The sequence below is a fragment of the Agrilus planipennis genome, unplaced genomic scaffold (genome assembly GCF_000699045.2).
Source record: "Agrilus planipennis isolate EAB-ADULT unplaced genomic scaffold, Apla_2.0 scaffold274, whole genome shotgun sequence".
Taxonomy (NCBI): Eukaryota; Metazoa; Arthropoda; class Insecta; order Coleoptera; family Buprestidae; genus Agrilus; species Agrilus planipennis.
The window spans coordinates 179,342-201,427 of NW_020439013.1; the positions used below are offsets into that span (position 1 = coordinate 179,342).

A 22,086-nucleotide genomic window follows, 5' to 3' on the forward strand; every position below is an offset into this window, starting at 1 on the left:
GTTAGGCTGTGGTTATATAAGCATTTACAATTACAAGTTGAAATTTCAAAAAAAAATGTTTGGAACTTGTATGCCTTCGTTAGGTGTTTGATTTGCTTCACCATTACCGAAATTTATAAACTATACAGTAAGACACAGCTTAACGCTGTTTCGGTTTAGCGCTCTTTTATTTCAACCCGGGGATTCCCCGAAATTGTGCGCAGCGATAGGTTTTATGGACCAATTGGTTGACAATGATCCAAATTTTGAGTTCAAAAGCAAGATGGGGTGTTATAGATGTTTTATCCACATATCAACAACTTCTAACAGAACGCAAAAGGAAAACGCAAACTACATTAAATGCTTTCTTGACAAAAAGGCAGAAAATTGGAAACAGAATAGACTGAATGATGTGACTGACTTTTTTTTGTTTTTATAAGTATATTCGTTTATATTGTTTTTTTTTTTAATAAGAAATAAATGTTTGGTTTTATTTTCATTAAAAAAAAACATAATTAGTAAAATTTATTGATTTAAACATTTTAAATTACACGATTGAATATTTTCTGTAAACGCACAAACGTTTATTTTTTAAAATAGCCTCGTCACAAAGTTGAGAAATAAGGGTCGATTATCGCTAGTAAAAGAAACTGCGTATCACACGGTTACTTTCTCTGAATGTAATTCCTGTGGATTACTGTCCGATCAATAACGAAAATTTTATTTATTGATAAATTGAAAATGAGCTTCATCACTCATTTAAAGATTATCGTTTTCATGGACGAGTTCTGATATTTGTTCACAAAACGTTAACACTTATCTCGCACAGACGAAACTTTCCCCATTTTGGTAATATCCCTTGACGACAAATGCGCGTTGTTACCCGTTCAAGTATCCATACTAATTTCCCGTGATTAACGACCCAAGCCACCTCCCCTTTCCTTTTTCTACAGTGACGTTCCCAAACAGTCCTGTTTCATTGCCTTATTTTTCAATATTAATTTGAAATCATTTTTTGGATATTTTATTTACCCACTACAAACTACCTCAAATTAATGAGGGAAAAATAGTTTGTAGTGGGTAAATAAAAAGTCCAAAAAATGATTTCAAATTAATATTCCATATTAATCCACTATTAAGTAACTAACAATTTGATATATTTAATAGCCTTATTCTTATTGTAAGTAAATTCTTATCACTTTTAAATACTTGTACTGAAAAATTCGGGACGTGGGAATTAACACTAATGAAAAATATACAGTTTAAATTTTTAATTTGACGATAAATAATACAATCCAAAGAAATGCAAAGTTTTTGATTACTAACTAGTAACTAGATATTTCAAAATTTACAATAATTGTTGATAAATGACAACTAACTTTTTTTATAAAACAGGAATGTTATATAAGCAATTATATATTCAGTTCTTACCTGTATTCAAAGCATGTTAAAAACTTCTTTGATTAATATGATTCAGCAACTTAAAAGATTTGTGAAATTATACATTACTTGTAATAAAAGAAAAAATTAAACACCCAACACTCAAATATGATTTTAGAAACAGTTTTCACTACACAATTTTTAGAGTGAACTTTGTGGAAATTAGTTCATAGATATTCATTTTCCAATGGTCGTTTTTCCTTATTTCTTATTTTATTTAATTCTATTCAAAGTTAAGTGCCATTGTTTAATCTATTAGCTCTTAATGAATTTCTAACACTTTTTTCAATTTCAAATCGTCGTAAATCTGCTCTTTGTAGAAAATCTTGCCTCTCAAGATACCTAAAATCAGAATATATTATTAATTTAATGGTAGGTTGACCCAGAAAAAAATATGTCAATAAGATATGAAGACACAGTGATTGATTATATGTTAATTAAATGAGAAACTGACAAGCTACAAAAAATAAGGCTTGTGGCTCCAATGACAATCAATCATGCTTACCTATGACATTTTTGAAAAAAAAATTTAGAACTATACTGTTACAAAAACTTACCCATCTTTACTTTTGCTATAAGCTTTCAATTCCTCTTCAATATTTTCCTCTTTTTTATATTGATCCCAGTCTAATTTTGTTTTATCCAAGGTATTTATTTTACTTTTTTTTCCAATCTGACCAAGAACAGAATTCAAACCACCTTTTCGCACTTTTTTACCAGAATTTGTAGAGGTAGAGCTATTTTCATTTACCAAGCCTTTTGCTTCATCTGAACTTACTGGAATTTCTTTCTCTACTTTAATTTCTTCTCCAGCAAAGTCGAATACTTGGGTAATTTTAATTTTATCTTCCTTTTTAAGTTCAGGTTTCTTTTGTTGTTGTTCACTACTTGTATTTGTTTTTGACTCATTTTTTAGCAGTTCTGAGCGAGGTTTAAAACCAGTATCTTTCATAAAATCTGCCCAGAGAGCATCCACTCGCTTTTTCTCATCTTCTGGTTTTCGAGTTTCAGTTTTAATTGTCTTATTTTCGTCCTCTAAAAAAAATGTGTAAGAAACAAATAAGAAAAAATAAAATACCCAATGTAGTAATCTAACTAGAAAAACATCTTTAAAAGTAAATTGAACTTTGAAATCGAATTCTGTTATAAAAATAAATACTACTGTTAATTTACAAAATCGTATACAATGGCTTTTCTGAAAACAACTTTTTTCTTGGAAATGGCTTAAAAGGGCGCAGTTATGAAAAACTTACAGGAAAAAATCAGGGTTGTTCTACTTTGCAAAATTATACTTAGGTCCATACTCCTGCAAACAAATGAAAGAACATGATACCGACAACATTCACTTCATTCATGTTGTTTTTCCTACCACAACCTTTAATACTAATAAGCAATCAGATGAAAGCATTCTTAACTTAAGTAAGATTTTAACGCAACTGACAAGTGTCACATGCAATAATTTTGTTCAAAACATGTCCCCAAATTTTATTCCACACCATAAGGATATGGTAAGAAAAGACAACACTAACGAAGGTGTTGTTGTGATCAAGCTGTTCCTCTTATTTACAGGAATAAGGCGCTAGGTATGATTTACCGACATTTAAAAGGTCCTCCTCCTTCCCTCTATTTTTATGTAGGCTTTCGGTAATTGGCCATTTTAAACTATTTCCAAGAACAAAAGGTAAGTTTTCAAAAAAGCGAAGATAGCAATCTACGTTTTCATAAAATCACAACAAAACCCTACCATCTGACTCTCTCTTAGTTCTTTTTCTAGCAGGTTTACTTTTTCCTTTCTTTCTTCCTTTCTTAAGATTTTCTTCATTATCACTATGTGCTCCTTCTGAATCATCATTTGATTCTTCTTCAGATACTATTTCTGTTTTTTCTTCATTAGGATTGTAGTCCTCATCACTGGTATCACTTTCTGAATGTTCGGTGTTCATTCTTACAGAAGTTGTCCTTCCTTACAATAAAAGACAATAAAGAATAAACACATCTTCGATTAAATAAAAACCTTTAAAATTACGCTGGACTTAATTTGATCGTAACATATAAATCGCTTATTTTAATGGGCTTCAATTTATTAACTGCAAATTTACCAGGAAAATTAGCAATCACCAGCAAATTCACTGAAACCGACTAAAAACAATATCCATAGATAAACAATATCATTTCCAATAAGTACACTTCGTATATCCACTATCTATGAATAATACTGAAATGACTGAAACTCAACTGAAACCCTTGACTAGGTAAACCATAGTTAATAGATATACAAAGACTGAAACTGACAGAAACGAAATGTATAGTTTATTATTTATAAACAGATGCTCTATGGAGTATGGACTACATACCAAATGAAAAAGCTTTACATCGAACAATATATATTACATACTCCTTCGTCGAAAATGCAAAAAACATATATTTATGCTTTGATTATTTTTTTAAATTATGCTATTTTGTTATCGATTTAAAATATATGGCTCCATAATCATTTGAGTAAAAATGATCTTTTAAATTCGGTCTGTAATTGTATTTTTAATGGTCTCAATTATTAAAAGGATTGCATATAATTCTAATAATATTATTGTGTGAATTGCACAATATAGTTTCAAAATATTCGACGTTTATTTGTATGTACAATAAAAAATAAACATATCGGATATTATCAGCTACTGAAAAGACAACGAAAATGTTTATGACATGCGTTAATACTTTTATTAGTTTTTATTCATCATTTCTAGTAATTAACTAATGAAAATGTAAATTATTAGATAGTATTCCAGTTTTAATAAAAGATTACCTTTATTTACAGGTAAGTAACATTTGTGAACTAAGTTTAACGTTATCTAAAAGACCACACTATTTTAGATAATAAAACGACAAATTGAAGATGAACGAATTAAGTGTAACCTACCAAAAAACATGAGTTTGACATAGTATTTAGTTGTAGTGAAATCATGTGCATGGATTCTGTTGCTACTGTTTTCTCATTACGACAAGATGCACTCAATACTTTCACAAAAATGTGGTACCATGTTTTTCTATGGGCCCTATTTTCCTCAATTTTTGTTCATACAGTAAGTAAAAAAACTGTTCAACCTCATTTTTCTACAATATAGCTATAAATGTCATGTATAATAATTTTCACTCTAGATTTAAGTATTTGCATTGTAGTTTCTTCCTCAGTTCATATACATATATATATATACCAACTATCTTAATAATTTTATTTAATGTGTTTTTGTTGTAGGCTGCAGCAATAATAGCATTTTTAACATTACGTAAGCATAAATATGGAAAATATTTTCCAATACTAATCCTAGTAATGGGTGTTTTACCACCTATAACATCTGGCATTGTTAGTAGTGCAGTTATCGCTTTTGTGTATAGAGCATCAAGTTACCCAATGGAACCGTTATATGCCCTATTTTGGGGTGTAGGTCAGACTGTACTATCTGCCTCTATAGGTTTTACACGAATATTAGCAACTTTGTAATGGTATAGCATTTTTACTCACGAGCAGAGTAGTTTAAGAGTAAGCCGATATTATTTAATGTGATATATTGTTAGGTATCCTAAATATACTGGTGCTAGTTTCTAGGTAATTTAAAAACTATGTTTAATTATATCACATTCAGTAAAGGTCCTGACTAGACCTTTCTGCATCTTTTATTTAAGTAAGTTTTGTATATATTGCACTGTAAATAAAATTGATGAGTTACAATTCGTCATTACTCATTGAAAATTGTAATAATTACTTTAAAATATTTTATTGTTGGACAAAAAAAGGTGAAAGCAAGACAATTAGCTTACATTCTCGGAACACTTCGTTTACTTTCTTACGGTGATGTATGGCATCGTTGGATTTCATTCTTTTCTGTAGTAGCTATTATACGTGATTATAAGATTAAAATGATTTTTTTAATACTCCAAATTGCTTTCAGTTATTGCGAAAATAGAGGGCAATTTTTTTATTTAGAGAAAAAAAGCGCATTTATAATATAAAAAGTTACAATATATTTTTAAACATTCAATCTGTATATGAAACGTGAAAACAATCTATGGTGTAAATTGGCCTGATTTTATAATAGTAGAGAGCCCTGCCACCATCGACGTTTACTAATGGACATGCCCTAGCGGTCAGAATTGTGGTACAACGAAAGAAAGAGATGGGACGAAATTTCGGACAATATCCATCTCTCTCACGACAGTGCGTAAGCGGGTCATGAAAGAGATAGCACTAATCCGAAACCATACGCCATCTCCCTCACTTTTCGATCCAAGAAATTATTACAACCACATACGGCTAAGGCACGTTCATTTATATATGTCTATGCGCCATTAATATATGTCTATGGTCATTGCCATCCAATGATTGACAAGACAAAATGACATAATTTTAAAAGGTTATGTTTAATATTTTGAAAATATCAATAATTTACAATAACATTAAACGAATGAGTTTTACTTTTTCTAAATAGAGTTTATTATAAATTTATTTAATTAGTTTGCGCCTAGTGGAACGTACTCAATGTGATATGTTTAAATCATAAAGGTATAAGTACAATAAAGAATTGTTGCTTTTATTTGGTTACATATTGTTAAATGGAGGAATTAAAGTATAACGATGAAGGTAATACATTGTACTTAAATTACGTTTTAGTTGAACTATTTATTTTTTACAGAGAGTGACGAGGAGACGGTGCCAAAAATTCATTTTTCCGTTGCAATGTGGGATTTTAATCAGTGTGATGCAAAAAAATGTTCTGGACGTAAATTAGCAAGATTTGGGCTTTTAAAGCCACTTAAAGTGAAACAAAGGTTTCCTGGAATTGTTTTGACTCCTACAGCTGCACATTGTCTAAGTCCGTCTGACAAAAACATTATAGACACTAAGGGAATAGCAGTTGTAGATTGTTCTTGGGCCAAAATTAAAGAAACGCCTCTTAATTCTCTTCGTCCAACTTATGGCAGACTTCTACCATTTCTTGTCGCTGCAAATCCAATTAATTATGGTAAACCTTGTCAACTAAGTTGTGCTGAGGCAATTGCTGCTGCACTTTATATAACTGGTTTTCCTGACATTTCTGAATACTATTTATCTAAATTTTCTTGGGGCCACTCTTTCTTTGAAGTAAATGGTGATTTGTTAAAAAGATATGCAGCTTGCAGTGATGGTGCATCCGTAATCGAAGTACAAACCAAATACTTAAAGGAAGTTGAAGAAGAGCAAAAGAGTAATAGGCTCAGTAAGTTTTGTTAGAATTAAAATTTAAGAAACATATAAGTAATGGCATTTATTATGAATCATATAACTTAAAAAAGGAAGTGTCCCTTAAAACTTTTTCTTGTCATACAAAGTGATAATCCTTGCTACAATTTCTTTAGGATTATTAGAAGAACGTGATATGAATTTTTTAATGATGTGTGCATTCATAAGATGTTCTATGCTAATTATTTAACTGATATAAAGTATCTTGGAATACATATAATCATTTCACCTTTTCTTTTTCGATAGTTTGTTTTATGAGGTGCAATTGACTTCTTTATTTCTAAATTATCAAGATTATATGATGATTAAAATCTATAAATCAATGAAACGCATAGTGTTTCTTTTTTATTTATTACAGTATTAAAAAATCTTTCAGTAATTAATCAGCTTAACCACAATGTTGATTATTATGAATTATTTTTGGATAATTGTTCATTTTTTCTTCCATTTTTTTTTGGTGCAACATAATTAGTATTACATTGATATAGCAGTAACTATGTGATAGTTCATCATTTCCATCACTTTATTTTTCTTCTTTTCATTTCTACTTTTTCACTCTCATGACTATCTTCTTTCCCAGTTGGAGGTATTGCAATATCCAAGCATGTTATTCGACACCCTGTATTACATTTGGCAATTTCTTGAAATTCCTTATCCCAAACTTTAATAACTCCATCACTGGACCCTTTCAGAAAATATTACTTATTTAATATAAGATTCTTTGAATACTTTTTAGGTTTACCAGATTACCCACCATCTTCAGATTCTGAAGAAGACTGAGTGTAAACTGGTATAATAGACTGGCTTTAATGTATTATCACTGTTATAAGCTTATGTTATTTTATAAATTAATAAAATGGAAATAGCAATAGATGTCACTTACCAGTTATTATACAACTAGAATTTGTGGCAATACTTTTTAAGCGACTACTATGACATTCTATAACATTTATTTTGCTCGTTTCTATATTAGTTATTCCCAACTGTCCATTTTCATATCCTACTAATAATGTATTTTTTTTGTACCAGATGCAACAGCTTACTTTGAAAGAATGCTTAATGCTTTTTAATATACCTCCTAAAAAAGATGGCTGACATTAATGTCTATTGATTACTGGATTTTCTTAGAAAAGTTAAAGGCACTCAAGTTGAAAATTACATTCACTGATTTTTAAGGATGTTGCTTGAAAAAGTAGTATCTTCAAGTTATTTAAATAACGAAAATTATTACTGGGGAGTGGACATTATCATACTATTATCAGGGGTATGCTTAGGATACTAAGCTGACTTCATAGTTTTCACCCTGTAGTTTTGATCGTATATGTAAGTATGGACCTTGCATGAGTGAATGACATTCACTGTGTCCTTATTACATTACGTATTATAAAAAAAACGTAATACATGTTATGTGTACTCCGTTTTATGGTTTTGATTTTATTTTATCATATACCTGCAAAATTTAACATTGATCTTTTTAACTTTCCAAAAACCACTTATATGTCACTAAACTTTAAACATAATCAACGCCAAGTATGAGCCTGACATATTTCTTAAATAAATTCCAAGAAATGCTTAAAAAATGTTGCTCCCCCACTTAGTCTTCATTACTTAGAATAAGGGGTCGAACGAATCAAAGCTATCAAGATTGAATATTTTTTTCAATATTACCATAGAAACTAGAAGTCTTCTCCCCACAGATTTGTCATTAAATTCTGTTTTTTTATCTATTAGAGATATGCTTTGTTTGAGAAGTGTTACCTTTTTCTATACTCCAAATTTCTGTATAATAACCTCCTCCTAGTAAGAACTTACTGCCACACGGAGACCACATAATATGTTCTAAACTTGAAGGGTCTTTACTTTTGTTACTTAGATTAATGACATATGCTTGTCTTCCTTTGATAAGGTTCCATGTTTGTAACGTGTGGTCTGAACCAAGGGTTAGAGCTAATTTGCCACTGGAATGAATTGCTATATTAACAATAGCTCCTTTATGAGCTTTTTCCCAGAGTTTCTCTAACTGCCAGTTGCCAACACGGACAATAGCTAATGTACCATCAGCAGAACCACTAATAATGTGACTTCTGTCAGGAGTAAATTTCACACATGTTACTGAAGAAACATGTTGAGTAAGCATACAATGCTCTTTTCTTGATATAAGGTCATATATAAAAATTCTGTCATCTGTTCCACCAGATGCTACAAATCGATTCAACGTATGAACGCATTTTATACTTCCTGTGTGACTTCTTACAGCAAAACTTTGTTTTAATTCACCACACTGAAAATAAGCTGTGTAATTTTTATATTGCACACATGTTTAGATATACATGTACCTTGCTTTGGAAGTTATAACCCAATAAGAATTGCTCATATGTACCAGCGACAATTTCGAAAGTCATTTTTGGTTAAGCGGTCACATGGAGTCACTTAAATATTTAAATACTATGTTGATTATAGTCACAGATTATATTACAGATCATACAGTAGAGATAATTTCTCTGAAAGGTCCGATAAGTTAGCCTCCCCAGGATTTTTTTTAATTTTTATTATTTTATGTTACGTTTGTCTTACATTTATTAATAAAAAATTAGACAAACTTTCACACTTAACTAAGTCATAAATCTGTAGACTATGAATCTTCATTCCGTTGACGTGCATTGAAGTTTGAGGTTATACGCATGTTATACGCGTGACGGCGTTAACCATAGACGTTTACGCATTAGTCATTGATATGCCGATTCAATAACAAATATAAAAGGAGACTAGAGACCATAGTATAGACAAGAACATAGATAAGCTAAGGACCCTAAAAAAATTAAAAATTAGATATAATAATAGAATAAATTACTGTTTTTCAAGTAAAACTTCTTTACGCACAGTAGGGCAAGTTCGTTTTATGTGAGTTGATATGTAACGAAATCATGCAACGGATGTCCCCCCTCTACTCGGCCACGTAGTCGAGTTCGTAGCGGGGATCGCTTGAGCCGTGAGCGCGCTTCAATGCAACGTTCGTTACGGGCAACTCCGGAATGTATGGTGTAAAATTTAAATTCATAGTGTACAAATAATACCATTAAACCAATTCCTTAATCCCCAACCCTGTATGTTTGTGTGTTTGAAGAAGTTTCATTTCAGTAGCGTTTTGTGTAATTAAACGTTGTATTTTTTTTTCTATATCAACTCCGACTTTTTATTCAACGACCTGGTATGCTATCTCCGTCATCCTTTGGCGCCGGGAATTGGTTCACCCGCGACAATCCCCAAAGTAGCAACCCTGCTAGGATACGACTCGTTGAGATAAGTAGTGAAAGTGCTTCGTGAGAAATGAACCCACAGAAATGCTTCCTCGGTCAGGAGTAAGTAATCAAACTCGGTTACTTAGCCTCTGTCGTCTGTCCACTAGCGCACAAGGTACAGTACATTCGGTACTTCCTGACGTCAGACAACTCCTCCGAGCTCCGACTTTTCTTGGGCATGATCAATTTCTACAGACGCTATATGCCCAGGGCCGCCCACTTCATGCGTGCGAATAGTCAACTAATTTTTGTGCTAATAGTAACTTTGCCAATCGAATAGTAACTACCGAGTGCAGGCTACTACTAATAATCGTTGCAATTATCTTGTCTGATGTGCCAAGCTGGCAACTGTTCTTAATCACTGACGACTTGTTAACCCCATACTCTTTGCACTCCCTACATTATGGCGGTACCACAAGATTCACTTTACACTGCCTCCAGATGTTACCTTTCATATTCTGGAATACTGATTATCCAGTGTATATTTTGGATTTAATTAATTATAATCTACAACACAAACAGATCAGATATACATATATTTTCTTACGCAAACAAATCCATAAATAATAAAAAATATATAAAAACATTAAAAAGAAAAATATCTATCAAAAAAATCTTCAGGTTTTGTAAGTATACAATAACAAATATCTATCATAATAAATTTTAGTAAATATGAAAAACAGATCACTTGTGTACATTTACTTCGTGATTAGAAATTTTTGTCACTTAATTAAGACGTTATAAAAATACCTAGAGAATTTATAGACGCATTTTTAAAAAGTAAACAAGATGTTTTAATAATGCCATAATTTGATTAAAACATTTCAATCGCTTTTCTATCTAAAATTAAAAAACTTATTCTAAAAAAGACATTCCATGTATTTGAAAAAAACAAAGAAATAATTATTGTCATTAACATTCTATTTAGGTTTGTACCTTTAATAAGCATTTTTTAAAACTAATAACGTAATATCAGCACGTTTTTGTTCAGTTTTTTCTCTAAAAATTACTAATTTATAAAACGTATAGAAAGTTAAATTATTTTTACTTATATTATTACGATGATAATGTATTCACTCTGCTGTAGTTTACAATTGCAATTTTTCAAAAGGGTAAAATAATACTATAGAAAACCATTTAAAAATTGATAAATAAAGTAGTAATTTAAGTTCAAATAAGGTCAAACATTTTCTTTTAGCTCATTTTCACACACAAACAGTAAAGACAATCCTTACTGTTAATACTATAAACGTTAGCTATTTGCACATCCTTTATATGGTTTTAGTTGGTTGACAACCCTTGCGGCTTTAAAAAATTAAAAATGCCAAAGGCCGGAAACTGAAACAAAATACGAAAAGGTACACCGAGACTAAAAACTAAATTTAGATTTCTTATCTTTGTCAATTTTTTCTATGCCTTTCAGAATTATTCTTTTGCAAGCACATTTTTGCCAATTATTGAAAAAAAAAACGTGAAATATTTTGTTAAGATACCGACACAGATTTATTATTAGTGCTTAAAATTGTTAGAGTTGCAAGATTCTACTATTATTTCTTTATTTTTTTTAAACATTTGTGTCCTCCGATTTTTGTTTCGAACGGTTTCATAAAGGAGACTACCAATATTACTAGATGGAGTAGTCAGAAGGATATGTACCACTCTGTAATAGATTGAACAACATTTTAAACTGATGCTTTATAGATTAAAATACGATTTAACGTTCAAAGAGATGCTCTACCTAAATTGACTGATATTAAGGCAATATGTGGGGAAACGCTTAATTGTGGTATGAATGGTGAATGTATGTCTATCACGAGACATTCGATCAGTTTACACTAGTATCTCATACATTCTGTTTGTAGAATTTGCAGGGCAGTCAGATCGTCATTTCTGCTGTTCATCGACATCATCATTATTGTAGACCTTTACTTATTCATTAAATACATTGTTATTGCTATTCCTGCATTTTATAGCTCACTTCCTCTTTGCAGGCTATTTCGATAGTCTCCTTTCCTAAATCCCTCATATATTTTTAAGCTTTCATAGGTATAACTACAAACGTTAGCTGCGTTATTCGATTCCTACTTAAAAATCACAAAAGTAAGTTATTCGTAGTCAAAAAATAATTATTACTTATCATATAATGGGCATCATAGTAGATATAAGTTATTGTGCTTTTATATTTGGCAAAAATATTTTAATTCGTCACATCCTATTAATACCTGCAAACTACTGTTTTACTATGCAAACCTTTTTTAAATATTCAACAAACAATACTGTATTACTATTAATGTACCACAATAAATAGGAATATTTTTGAAATATAACAACAAAATGAAAATAAGATACCTTTTACTTTTTTCCTCATTAATTTGAAGTTCTCTGTAGTGGGTAAAATTCATTCAAAAATTAATTCACTAACACAATAAAATGGAACATTGTTAGAAAATCAATAAAAAATATTATTTAGAAAATAATACTTTCAACGTAATAAATAATTATGTTGCATCTGAAAAACCTGCTCGTAAAACTATTAATAATTTTTATAAATGCATTAAGCTTATAAATTCTGAAGGCACTTTGCTCCTATTATTCTTAACAGTTTCCAGAAGTTTATCATTAAGAGAAACCGCCACTGTTTCACTTCTTCTTAAATATATTTTGAAAATTTGTTGACGGCGATTTAGTAAACACTTTACTCATTTTATTCTTCATTTCTTCAACACCTTGACTCACATTTTGAGAATGAAAGTTACCCTTTTCAGAGTAAGATTGAAATAAATTTTGATCTCCTCGATTTTCCGTTTCTTGAATTAGAGATAAAATGGTATTTTTGTGAGGTAACAACGGCTGGTTTTCCAATATCACAGTTTCTAAATTTCTGAAAATTCAATAATACTTAAAAAATAGTACCTAAGATCCTATTCACAATCATTTACACAATTACGGATAATAAAAAATGTTTAATTATTGTTAAGTGTATAGAAAACTTAATTTTATAGTACAAAAAAGGTCAAGTGCGAGTTTGAATTTCGTACAGAGGGTTCCGTACCATCAATTTTTCTTACTGCTGCAACAATAAAATGCTGTTGATAATAGGAAATTAAAAACTATTAAATCTGCTTTTCTTGTAAAGATGGGGAAGCATGCTTTTGACACACATTCCGGAATGTTTGGAGATTTGATTTAAAAATTGTATAAACCTGTTATATATTCGTGTATATTGTATAATATATTTGAACCTTTTAAAATTAGTCCTTTCAATGGTGTACTACATATCCAGAAAAATTAAAAGGTAACTTTTTAACATATTACGCTGCCTATAAATGTGTATGTATAAAGGTAGCTGACAAGTTTTAAATCAACGCCCAGCCACAACCATTATTGTTAGTCCTAGAATATCGGCAATTACACAAGACGATTTTTTCCAAATCCACAGCTGAGTTGAAAAAATATGCAAATAAGAGGTAGTGCTTGATCAGCCTTGACCTTATCAGTGTTAGGGGTACACCGTAAACCAAATAAAAAACAGAGGGACTCGACTTACTACATAAGAGTTTAACTTTTCTTTTTGGTACGAAACCCATGGTACATTGTTTTCAGTTTTCATGATTAATTATGATAACGAAATGGAATTATAATTTAAAAAACAAATAAATAAGTATTGTACCTAAGGAGTCTTCCATAAAATACGCCGTTCAGAATTTCACTTTTTTAGAGGGAGGTCCATTCCCCTTCGTCACGGTAAATCACACTTTCAAGCGAACCCCACTAACGTATATTACGTCACAAAAGCCCGCCTACTTTCCTCTAAATCTAAACGATTACTTATAAGTAAAAATAGCAATGAGAATGACTTTTTATCGTAATGGTTAAGAAGTGCTAAATTAAAAAAAAACATTAAAAATTGATGAACTGCGAAACGTCACATTTTCATAGACCTCCCTCTGTCATATTTCGTTATGCTAAGCAATACCCTTTTCTTCCTCTTAATTGCGAACGTATTTTATGAATGATCCCTATTGTAGAAATAAAAATTACCTTAATCCTGGGAGAAGCGTTGTCGAAATTATTTGCTTGTTGAGAGGCATACATGCTACACTACTAAATGCATCTAAAAGCGCCAAGACCATGTCAACTTTTCTGCTAACGTTTGGCATTTGTGCCGTATATGCCGATAAAGACATTAAATGATTAAGTATTACTGAAAATAATTATTTTAAAAAAACTTGCAGGTCTATTTACAATAAGAAAAAATTAAACAATTATCTTGAATATATACTTACTGTCATCTCTGAACGACGGTGAACATTTATCTGCAATTGACCCTAAGGTAACAACAAGTTGTCTAATGAAAGAATGATTTTCCTTTAGTTTTTGGTCTAACAAGAAAGTGTGAAGTTGCATGCAGGCTTTATCTCGAACCTCTGCCACAGAACAATCTGCTATCAAACTTCCTAAAGTGGGAATTGTTGCTGTTTTTACAAACCTGTAAATCAATTGATTTGATGAAGTGTATGAAATTTTTAGAAAATCTGTATATGAATACCGATAAATATACTATTCTGAAGATATTATCCCTCATTATATTAAGTTTTATGAGAAACGCGATAATTAATCAAAGTTGCAAATGAAGGTTTACTGTTATTAAATAACTTAAAAACCAAAACTTATTACGGGCGATGAAAACGTATGTAATGCAAATTAACCATAACAAATATACTAGCGCAATTAGACAAAATAGAATTACATTAATATATTATGTATCCTATCCAAATTGAAGATAAACGATGTGATCCATTCGTCCATTATTTTGCAATATCGTATGACTAATATGACTCAATACTTCTTTTTTTTAGAAATATAAACAAGGTCTAAATAATCTTTAAAGACGGCATTATAATATTTACCGCGTTCTGTATCATATGATTTGTTTAAAAATTTTTATTTATTATCCAACCCTCAATTAGATATGCTTTATTTATTATAATCTTTTTTATGTCCTATCCTCCCCGTATATTTTTATACTGACACTTATTTTATAATTTACTAGCTGATTCTTGCTACTTCGCCCACTTAGATAGAAATTTCTTTCGTGTAATATATGCGCATGGCGTAACTTCTCAGTGGCAAGAGAATGTTGTATTCTACATTTAATAGTGTACAAATTGTTTTAAATGAAATCATTTTTAAAGATACTCACACCTCTGAATCATTAGCTAAGGTGACTACAGCGGGTACAACTTTGGACAAAAGTAAAGTGTGGCCACATTCTCCGGCAACAACAGTTAATAGTCCTGCCATTGCAGCCCTTACAAGTGGTCGCTGATGTACAATTCCTTCCCAAAGACAACTTGCTACTAGGTCTTGCATTCCCAAATGACATAAACCTTTTACTGCTATTTCCAAACAATCTAACGGCACTCCACAAAGTGGAAGAGCGCATATAAACCTATGGGAATGCATTTCAATTAATACATTTTAACATCCAAAGAAAGAAAGGTACAACAATAAGTACTACAATACAATATCATTTTATAATAAAAAATGGGCCATTCTATTTTAAGAGCTGCTTAAAAAGTTAAAAATGAATACGGTTTTGCACATTTTAAATTAAAAAAAAAAAAAAAAGTAGCAAGTTATAAACTAGATAACCAACGCACCTTTTTAATACATTACTAAGTTCTTCGGTATCATCACAATAACTTAAAACAGAAACCAGGTACACTGGAATAATTCCTATTCCAGCATAACCGTGGTTGTGACTAGAGAGAATAGCTTCAAGGTTATAAATGTGACTGTCGAAAATAGGACGAATTTTACGCAAAGTAAAGGGTTTACCGAACGTCATGCTTATATGTAAAAAAAGACTTATAAAACTATGTAACAATTTATGGTTTGATGTTTGAACGTGAGAAACCATATTGAGCAAATCAGGCAACCTACAAAAAAAGTAATTATTATTTCAATATTTAGAAATTCAATTTGTTTTACATGTTATCTAAAAACCATTCCAATTGTTTCCAAGTAATCGAAGTATTATTTTCTATTAATTTGTCAAAATCATTTAGGATGACTCCAATATTAAAATCACCGGAATAAAAGTTTAATGGGTTAGATAATGTTGTACACAGTTTGGTAAGTTCTGATCCTACAATAATAAACTTTCAATAAATTCACTTAATTTTATAATTTATTTCGAAGACTACGACTTACTCATTTCCATCGTCATGTTTTTATCAGAATTTTCTGCTAAATCAGATCTATTTACTATTTCTACAAGTATGAAAGGCAATAGATGATCTAATACTGATATAAGTCTCATTGATAAATCAGTAATGTCTTCACTTTCAGAGGTGGAATCCTTTATGTGCTTATTAAGTTTGTGCAAAATTTGTTTTATTAAACTACTTTCTAATTTACCTGAAACATTGATATTTGGTAATCGAAATAAGAATACCTCATTAAAAAAAAGATCAGTAACTAAAAGAAAAAAGAAGTTGTTACCTAAATCTGTAGCCCACTGAGCTAAAGAAGGAAAGAGATACTGTATGCTTTTATTAAATATGATAACATTTGCGTCGTTCAAGGTTGCTAGAGTAAGTTGTTCACATTGATAATATTTATCAGGGTCATTACAATGTGCAATCACCAGAGCAAGCGTTTGTAATGCCACTTCTCTTACACCGTCTTCTCGATCCTCTAACATTTGTTGTATCATTGATAGAACAAGTGAGTTTCGAATTGGACTCTGATGAAATTTTGAGCATAACATAACAATCTTATTGAGTAAGAAACTATTGCTTTGATACTTACAGAAATGTATGGAATTAACACATTACAGGACTCTGCGACAAGTAGGCGCCTCTCCAGATATTTATGGGTTAACTGTTCCCAACATTGAGGCAACATTTCATTTTGAACCAAGTTTTGCCCTGAACGTTCTGCAATCGCTGTTATCCCTTTCATATGAAAAAACAAGATTAATCTCTTTCCGGTATACAGTAGAATTTCGACAAGTTAAAATTAATTATAGAGGATTTTTTACTTTATGAAGATTTGAATTGTCGAGGTTCTACTGTATACACATTTTTATTTTATGTAGAAGTGATAACAAAAAAATATTCTTACCAGATAAAATAGATAATCTCTCTTCTTCTGACGGTTTCTTCTTGAGATTAAACAGTTGCTGAAGAAGTTTATCTCTTTCAGAACTATTGTTACTTAATAGTACTATCACAACCAATAATGGGATAATTTCTTCTCTTTTGTTGAGAATAACATTTGGAATTATTCGTAACAGAGATTCGCAAATTATATCTATTAATACTTTTTTTGAAATTTCGCCTTTTGGGATATTTTCACACAAACTTCCTTTAATGTCTTTTGGGATATTTTTATAACATTTCGAGAAAAGTTCATCTTTAAACTTTTGAGGTAATTTCCTAGTTAAAATCAAAATTATACAAATGAATGATTTTTCCAGTTCAAAATTTTACTTACTACGTTATAATATATCAAAAAGAGGAGATACACTTACTATGAACTTTAGTTGAATTAAACATCACCTTTAATAAGTCAAAATCATAAACATAAAAAACCGAGATATTTTAGAAAATCTGAAGACGATTGATAAGCATTAGACATCAGTTACGATAGGTACACTAATATTAATTGCTTTTAGAAGACTTTATCCTAATAGTATTGAAAACGTTCTATACTAACTATTTTTAAAGACACTAATCAGTACCCTGAAGAAGCCTTCAACCAAAGGTAAAATGCTTCCGCGGAATGTCATAACAAAAAATATAATAAACTATTTAAAATTAAAAATATACGTTAATTTTGATACATATTTTAATGTAAGTCCCACTAGTGGCCGTTTCATAAAATGGAATATTTTACCATCAGTGGTTAGTTACATAGGACATTGTTGTCATAGAACATTCCTTTATATTAAACGGTCACTGGTGACAGATTACTATATTAAAATTCTTTTAATTCAATAAAATACAAGGACAAAATGAGAGTAAAACATATTACCTGTTCAAAATATCACAGTCGGTTAGATCTAGGTCAACAATTTCTTGTTTATTCCCTTCAATTTTGAAGTTCTTGTGTTCATCTAAATTAATATTTGCACAATCCTCCTTATTTAAACTGATATTTGTCCAATCAGTTTCATTACTACCGTTATTTGACACCTTATCCAGTGATGCAGGATAGTTATCTGCGTTAACAATTTAATTGTTTTGAGAATTAGATTTTATTTTTTCGTACGAAAATTTATCGTTTAAAGTATAACGTTTATTTTTGCCGGACTTCCAACTAAACCGTAAAGCTGTTTTTTTAATAAATTATTAAATTTTGTGAAAGAAATGACGGCTGCAATTTACAATTCTCGCAAAAATTTGGGAAAACTCTTAAGCACTTTACAGTGTGAGCCTTATGCAGTGCTGGCTTTAAGTGAAGTGAGGTCTGAAATTATGCCTTAAAAAAATGCCTCAAATAATTTCTTCAAAATATAAGAAGTGACAAGAATATTGTAACTACCCCGAAGCTGAAGCAATCACGAGTGTTTGTTGAGCGATTTACCTCATAATTATAAAAATAAAAATGAATGGCACCAAGATTATTAATATTTCCTTAAAGTATAGGAAACGGGAGCTTTCGAAATTGTTGAATAAACTTATTCCACCAGGTTTTTCTATACTAACAATTACTAAAATATAGTGGCCTTATGAAACTATTTTAATGTCCAATCCTGCCGTTAGTGGTTACGCCGCTTAGTATCTACATTAAAATATTTGTTTAAATGAATTTCAATAAAACATTATTAAATTTTATATTATTTTTACACCTCACTTATAAATATAAAATGAAAAGTATGTCGTATATAATTTCGCGTATATCTCTCTTTCAAGTGGTCATAGAAAACTTAAAAAACATCAGATTATTCGCCATGGTACAAGGTACAAAACAGATGACTTTTCATATTAAACAAATTTTACAATTTATTTTAAAGTAGTGTTATTTCTTTTTATTTTATTATGTTATAATTACTTTTATCAATTAGTTTTTAGTACTTGCTTAGTGTTTAATTTTCCGTATTATTTGAATTTGTTTAATAAAAAAAATTAGTCTCATGAAGACGAGGTCTGGGTACTCCCTACAGACGGCATTGACATTATTATATCTAATCTTTCAAGCATATGAAACTTAATTGTTTTAAATACGTACTGTGACATGACTATTTTCAATTACTAATAGTTGTAGACGTTACTTTTTAAAACTTCATAATGGAATCTTACTGATATTATAAAGAGGTAAAGTTTGTCCGTTTGAATGTAGGAGGTAATCGCCGAAAGTACTACTTATAAGATTTTAATTTTTTTTACCAATGTTTGGACTTTCGGGATTGAAATACAAGATGTATTTATTAAACACATGGTAAAACTTGAAGGAATTATTCACTGGATTATTGTAAGAATACTTTACACTGATCGTTCAGTATCTTCGAATTAGAGCGGCATTCCAAAATTCCTCAAAGTATTCTTAGTAACCCTGGGAAGCAACCCTTGAAGTTTTGTTTAATAAAAACCCTTCAGATTCTTACTTTCTTATTTTTACAAAGAATTAAGTAAGCAATTTTAATACTATTGTCATACATAATTATTTCTGTTATACTTTCAGCTGCGTCGTTTAACCAATACTTTTATTATTAGATTAATGAAATAATAAAATAATCTACCTTTGTTACTGCATTGGGAATCGTCGGTGTTTTCTATTATTTCAAAATGCTCGGGCGAACTACTAGCATTTGTCAATTCTTTTTCGATTATAGCATAATTTTCAGAAGAATTTGCATGTTCTTTGAAATCCAAACAACAATCTAAACTACTACCAGTCTTCAATGAATCTTTTTTCTTTTGTAAATTATTGTTTTCTTCTTTCAGTTGTTGAATTTCATAATTTAATATTTCAATTTTGTTATTGGATTCAGAAACTTCTTCTCTCTATAATAACAATGATATATTTTAAAACTATTATTAATAAATAGCAAACACAGAATAGGTACACAAAAATTTGTAACAATAACAATTTCGTTCTAGAGTCAATAAAAGTCAAAAGTTAAATTTATTTGATAGTTTATCAATATATAAATAAATAAATAATAATCTTTAAATGATGGTTAGCAGTTACTTAAATCAAAATTAACAAATTTTCCCTCTCCAAAATTATCAAGGGCTACTGATATAAAGTTTAACTTTTTATTATGATACCTGGTAATGTATTTTGCTACTTGGAAAAGTTCAAAACTAATAATGGTTAGTGTTCAATTCCAATTGTTAAAACAGCAGCTTGCATTTATTGTAAAAAAAACATACATTCTCATTTTCTCTTTACTTACCAATTTATTAATAATTTTGTTAAATTCTTCTTTAGAATTAACTTCATCAGTTTGAGTTGCAATAGAGTTGATGCTAGAAGTAGTCTGCCTTAAACCCTTTCTATAAACTGCAAGCAGTTCAGCTGGTTTTGCTGTATTTAAACCTACATCGTCCCAATCATCAAAATCCTACAATTGTTTACAAAATATCTAATTAGTAGTAATGAAAAAATAAACTTCTACATTTTTGGAATTAAATGCAATTTACATTGTGGGATTGTCTCCACATACTAATTTTGAAAAATAAGATAACAGAAAAAAACACATTTAGGTTTTTTCACACCGTCAGCTAAATTTACATACCTGGTTTTCATTCTCATCAGCAAAAGTAATAGAAGTTAGCTTGTATCCATATTGCAACAAATACTCATTTATTAGAAAATTTAATGCTCGTTGTTCATGTGGCTTTATTTCTTCTGATTTTGTAAAATTGGAATCTTTCTTATCTGGTTTTCTTTGTTCAGATTCTGTAATCACATAATATAATTTAGATGACTTCAATAGTAATATGTATTAAACAAAATTTATGGTTTATATGCCACTTAATTACAATTGTAACAAACAAACAAACCTATTGCAACAGTTAAATTATTCCTTAATGCATTAATGGTTTCTTTTGCTTTTCTTAATTCAAATTCTAAAACAGCTACTTTATCATCATATTGCTTTTCATCATCTTCTGAAAACCTCGTCAGATCTAAACTATCTAATGTTACCTGACTGCCAGAACGTGCTAAAATTAAGGATATCAACATGATAAAACGATATCAATATAGTAAACATACATACATGTCAAAGATGAAGTTTCTTGTTGATGTTCAAAATTACCAGGATTCGAAAAAAAATCACGCAATTTCTTTAATTCTCTTCCTGACTCTAATAGTTCAGTGTGCAATTCAAGAGCTGTTAATAAAAATCTGTCTTCTAGCAGTTTTGAAGCTATTTCATCATAATGTAAATGCTTCTCTACTATTTTCGAAGAAGTACTTCCATTATTGGCCATTTTATTTACAGGAGCCGTGTGGCTTGCATTTTGCAATTTTGTAGTAAGCAAACTAAGTAAATTGGGAATTTCTGTTTAGAAATACAATAAATACGTTTCTGCTTCCAGGTTAGATAATTTCACTATATTTGACAGTAATTAATAATAATTGAGCAGTTGTCACAGGAGATGATGCAGGGAGAAGTGGCAACATGGCTATGCTATCTATTATCTATGATAGCTAACATATGGCTATTATCATTCGCCCTCTGTTGGACCACACTGGAACTTGGAAATAAACTAATAGACGCCGAAGTATAAAACAAAAAAAAATTACATGGTAAGGGCCATAGATGTAAGGGCAGTCGTGTGAAACCGGCACCCGGTATAAATAATGCACTGATTCAAATTTTACCAATAAATTGAGCGTCGTTTGCGGGTTCTAAATATGTAAGTATCATAATTGGGTGTCTATTGGTTCTCTTAAGAAAAGGAAAACTTTTTCGAGTATAGGTGGAAATTGAATGTCAATTTACTCAAAAACTGCTGATGATATGATAATTTAATTGATTCAATTGATTGAGTGTCATTTGTGTCTGAAGATTGAACTATTATGGTAAGCGCAGTTTATTTCTATATTATTTATTATAATGGCATTACT

The 22,086-nt window shown here is 30.2% G+C and overlaps 5 protein-coding genes across 8 annotated transcripts; 2 read left to right on the forward strand and 3 right to left on the reverse strand.

Moving 5' to 3' along the window:
- Positions 1–1,255: 1,255 nt before the first annotated feature.
- On the reverse strand, positions 1,256–3,624 carry LOC108740937 (craniofacial development protein 1). Of its 2 annotated transcripts, none has more exons than XM_018475477.2 (4): positions 3,519–3,624; positions 3,164–3,382; positions 1,977–2,454; positions 1,256–1,761 (listed from the first exon to the last, which is right to left on the reverse strand). In XM_018475477.2, exons 2-4 carry the CDS (start codon positions 3,360–3,362, stop codon positions 1,653–1,655), a joined length of 786 nt encoding a protein of 261 aa, XP_018330979.1. In that variant the 5' UTR covers positions 3,363–3,382; positions 3,519–3,624; the 3' UTR covers positions 1,256–1,652. The 2 variants fall into 2 exon arrangements, with proteins under 2 accessions (XP_018330979.1, XP_018330978.1); XM_018475476.2 differs by having other exon boundaries at positions 3,434–3,580.
- Positions 3,625–4,078: 454 nt separating this feature from the next.
- LOC108740939 (transmembrane protein 170B) lies at positions 4,079–5,146 on the forward strand. The gene is made up of 3 exons (XM_018475479.2): positions 4,079–4,234; positions 4,291–4,499; positions 4,673–5,146. The coding sequence occupies exons 2-3, from the start codon at positions 4,380–4,382 to the stop codon at positions 4,916–4,918; spliced, it is 366 nt and encodes a 121-aa protein (XP_018330981.1). The 5' UTR covers positions 4,079–4,234; positions 4,291–4,379; the 3' UTR covers positions 4,919–5,146.
- A 691-nt stretch (positions 5,147–5,837) lies between these two features.
- On the forward strand, positions 5,838–7,568 carry LOC108740938 (ribosome biogenesis protein TSR3 homolog). Its single transcript, XM_018475478.2, has 3 exons — positions 5,838–6,055; positions 6,108–6,671; positions 7,431–7,568. The coding sequence occupies exons 1-3, from the start codon at positions 6,028–6,030 to the stop codon at positions 7,472–7,474; spliced, it is 636 nt and encodes a 211-aa protein (XP_018330980.1). The 5' UTR covers positions 5,838–6,027; the 3' UTR covers positions 7,475–7,568.
- LOC108740936 (p21-activated protein kinase-interacting protein 1-like) lies at positions 7,027–9,478 on the reverse strand. Of its 2 annotated transcripts, XM_018475475.2 has the most exons (5): positions 9,180–9,478; positions 9,031–9,123; positions 8,453–8,975; positions 7,578–7,772; positions 7,027–7,379 (listed from the first exon to the last, which is right to left on the reverse strand). In XM_018475475.2, exons 2-5 carry the CDS (start codon positions 9,094–9,096, stop codon positions 7,213–7,215), a joined length of 951 nt encoding a protein of 316 aa, XP_018330977.1. In that variant the 5' UTR covers positions 9,097–9,123; positions 9,180–9,478; the 3' UTR covers positions 7,027–7,212. The 2 variants fall into 2 exon arrangements, with proteins under 2 accessions (XP_018330977.1, XP_018330976.1); XM_018475474.2 differs by having other exon boundaries at positions 9,031–9,477.
- A 1,065-nt stretch (positions 9,479–10,543) lies between these two features.
- LOC108740932 (lisH domain and HEAT repeat-containing protein KIAA1468 homolog) lies at positions 10,544–21,646 on the reverse strand. Of its 2 annotated transcripts, XM_025976194.1 has the most exons (16): positions 21,233–21,644; positions 21,015–21,176; positions 20,747–20,910; positions 20,405–20,572; positions 19,745–20,009; positions 18,037–18,223; positions 17,125–17,438; positions 16,810–16,955; positions 16,501–16,744; positions 16,210–16,416; positions 15,988–16,144; positions 15,657–15,935; positions 15,197–15,445; positions 14,280–14,482; positions 14,035–14,197; positions 10,544–12,874 (listed from the first exon to the last, which is right to left on the reverse strand). In XM_025976194.1, the coding sequence occupies exons 1-16, from the start codon at positions 21,444–21,446 to the stop codon at positions 12,634–12,636; spliced, it is 3,363 nt and encodes a 1,120-aa protein (XP_025831979.1). In that variant the 5' UTR covers positions 21,447–21,644; the 3' UTR covers positions 10,544–12,633. The 2 variants fall into 2 exon arrangements, 1 of the variants encoding a protein (XP_025831979.1); XR_003231449.1 differs by lacking the exon at positions 10,544–12,874 and having other exon boundaries at positions 14,105–14,197; positions 15,199–15,445; positions 21,233–21,646.
- Positions 21,647–22,086: the final 440 nt, after the last annotated feature.

Bases quoted from the DNA above. Each gene is read 5' to 3' on its own strand.
- LOC108740932 (XM_025976194.1), bottom strand. From the start codon at position 21,446: ATGGCCAATAATGGAAGTACTTCTTCGAAAATAGTAGAGAAGCATTTA. The intron at 18,224-19,744 runs GTAGATTATTTT...TTGTTAACGCAG, and splicing joins TTCCCAATGCAGTAACAAAG to ATAACTATCCTGCATCACTG. The intron at 14,483-15,196 runs GTGAGTATCTTT...ATTGATTTACAG, and splicing joins TTAGCTAATGATTCAGAGGT to GTTTGTAAAAACAGCAACAA.
- LOC108740937 (XM_018475477.2), bottom strand. From the start codon at position 3,362: ATGAACACCGAACATTCAGAAAGTGATACCAGTGATGAGGACTACAAT. The intron at 2,455-3,163 runs GTAGGGTTTTGT...CATTTTTTTTAG, and splicing joins AACTAAGAGAGAGTCAGATG to AGGACGAAAATAAGACAATT. The intron at 1,762-1,976 runs GTAAGTTTTTGT...TTCTGATTTTAG, and splicing joins TATAGCAAAAGTAAAGATGG to GTATCTTGAGAGGCAAGATT.
- LOC108740936 (XM_018475475.2), bottom strand. From the start codon at position 9,096: ATGACTTTCGAAATTGTCGCTGGTACATATGAGCAATTCTTATTGGGT. The intron at 8,976-9,030 runs GTACATGTATAT...GCTTATTTTCAG, and splicing joins GTTATAACTTCCAAAGCAAG to TGTGGTGAATTAAAACAAAG. The intron at 7,380-7,577 runs GTAAGTGACATC...ATTTTCTGAAAG, and splicing joins TTCTAGTTGTATAATAACTG to GGTCCAGTGATGGAGTTATT.
- LOC108740938 (XM_018475478.2), top strand. From the start codon at position 6,028: ATGGAGGAATTAAAGTATAACGATGAAG. The intron at 6,056-6,107 runs GTAATACATTGT...TATTTTTTACAG, and splicing joins ATTAAAGTATAACGATGAAG to AGAGTGACGAGGAGACGGTG. The intron at 6,672-7,430 runs GTAAGTTTTGTT...AATACTTTTTAG, and splicing joins GCAAAAGAGTAATAGGCTCA to GTTTACCAGATTACCCACCA.
- LOC108740939 (XM_018475479.2), top strand. From the start codon at position 4,380: ATGTGCATGGATTCTGTTGCTACTGTTTTCTCATTACGACAAGATGCA. The intron at 4,500-4,672 runs GTAAGTAAAAAA...TTTTTGTTGTAG, and splicing joins CCTCAATTTTTGTTCATACA to GCTGCAGCAATAATAGCATT.